Below are 1,532 nucleotides of genomic sequence, written 5' to 3'. Positions count from 1 at the left end.
CCCTCGCTCATTTATTCTTGATCCTTTTTTTTTTTTTGGTTCTCAGCGCTCTATACATCCGGCTGTGTGCGGCCGATGCGTGCAGCCCCGCTCTTCACAGCCCGCATATATATATATATATATATATGCGTTTGTGTGACTGCTTGTCCCTTCTTTTTGCAAGAATTCGGGGGAGGGGAATATCGTCGCGGGCTTCCTTGCCTTCTTCCCTGTGCGTCAGATGTGCATATATCTCGTGCCTCCCAACACCCGCAGTGCCGACGGCAGCCACAGCGGAAGGGGCAGACGGATCTGACAACTGTGGCTCTCTCACTTCTTTCAATTCCCTTCCTTTTCCTTTTCCTTGTTGTTGTTGTTGTTGCTGCCTCCGCCCACTCCGCCTCGCTGGCGCAGGGTCAAGGTTGTATTAAAAGCGAACGAGAAGAGAGAGGTTGGGTGAGTGAAAGCGAAAGCGAGAGGGACATATATATAGAAGCACGCACACGCACAACTACACCGATAACACGCAACATGTCCTCTGTGAAGTGCGCAAAGGTGGCGAAGATCATGGCACCGCTCTGCAAGGTGGCCGGAAAGATTGAGCAGCGCTCGGTGAAAAAGCTCAGCGTGGTGGACGCCGGTGTCGCACAGGCGATTGCGGAGCACAACGCGAACGGAACAGACGCTGCCGTCTGCAGCACGAAGCGGTACATCTATGAACAGAAGCAACTGATCAACTACCGTGTTGTGCGGTTCTTCGATGAGTGCCGCTACCTCGCCTCTGGTGAGTACTTCCGCACGTACACCGTTAAGAACTTAATCTGGGACGTCCGCTTCTTCACGAAGGTGCTGCTGCTGTTCATTCTCGGCGTGCTGTTCGGCCGGCAGAGCATCTTCCCGCCTATCGACCCCGATTCACCGCTCGTCACAGCACTGGAAACCAAGGTGAACCCGAACTACTAGCTGCCAGTGCGGCCGAAAGAACATTAACCAAAAAAAAACAGCAGCGCGGCAGCAGCAGTTCTTGAGGATGAGGAGAGAGAGAAAGAGAGAGNGGGGGGGGGGAGAGGGAGAAAGATAGAGGGACGCATGTGTGCATCACGCCGTACCTCTCGTTCTCCTTTGTAATTTGTAGTAAAGTAGTAGTGTGTGAGGCTGCATTTATGTTGGGTGGCGATGCGAGGAGAGAGAGAGAGAGAGAGAAGGAGGTGGAATAAAGGGTGCGAGGTGCGTGATGCGGGAGTGTGTCGCCCTGGCCTCTTTAGACTTCTCTCTCCTCCTTCCTACAAGGAAATCACGCATAAATGTAGTGTGTTGAATGACAACCTAAATTTAGGAAGCAGCGAAAGAAAAGACACACACATGCGTAGACACACATGTGGCAGCAGATCTTCTTCTTTGAGGGGGTTTGCTCCACAGCATTGGTATTAGATAGAAGAGGGCTTTGGTGTCTTCTTGCTGTCTCGACTGTCCATGTGTTTATGTTTGTCTTGATTCATGTGTCTTTGTGGTTGTTGTAGGGCTGTATATATATATATATATATATATATATA

The 1,532-nt window shown here is 50.9% G+C and overlaps 1 protein-coding gene across 1 annotated transcript; it reads left to right on the top strand.

The window, feature by feature from the left end:
* Positions 1-510: 510 nt before the first annotated feature.
* On the top strand, positions 511-942 carry DQ04_10931010 (hypothetical protein; the record flags this gene model as incomplete). Its single annotated transcript, XM_009316400.1, has 1 exon — positions 511-942. One exon carries the CDS (start codon positions 511-513, stop codon positions 940-942), a length of 432 nt encoding a protein of 143 aa, XP_009314675.1.
* Between the last annotated feature and the right edge of the window lie 590 nt (positions 943-1,532).

The sequence above is a fragment of the Trypanosoma grayi genome (assembly GCF_000691245.1).
Source record: "Trypanosoma grayi strain ANR4 Tgr_1093_V1, whole genome shotgun sequence".
NCBI classification, from domain to species: domain Eukaryota; phylum Euglenozoa; class Kinetoplastea; order Trypanosomatida; family Trypanosomatidae; genus Trypanosoma; species Trypanosoma grayi.
The sequence above is the reverse complement of the archived record's forward strand: the minus strand, read 5'-3'. Positions and strand labels throughout refer to the sequence as shown.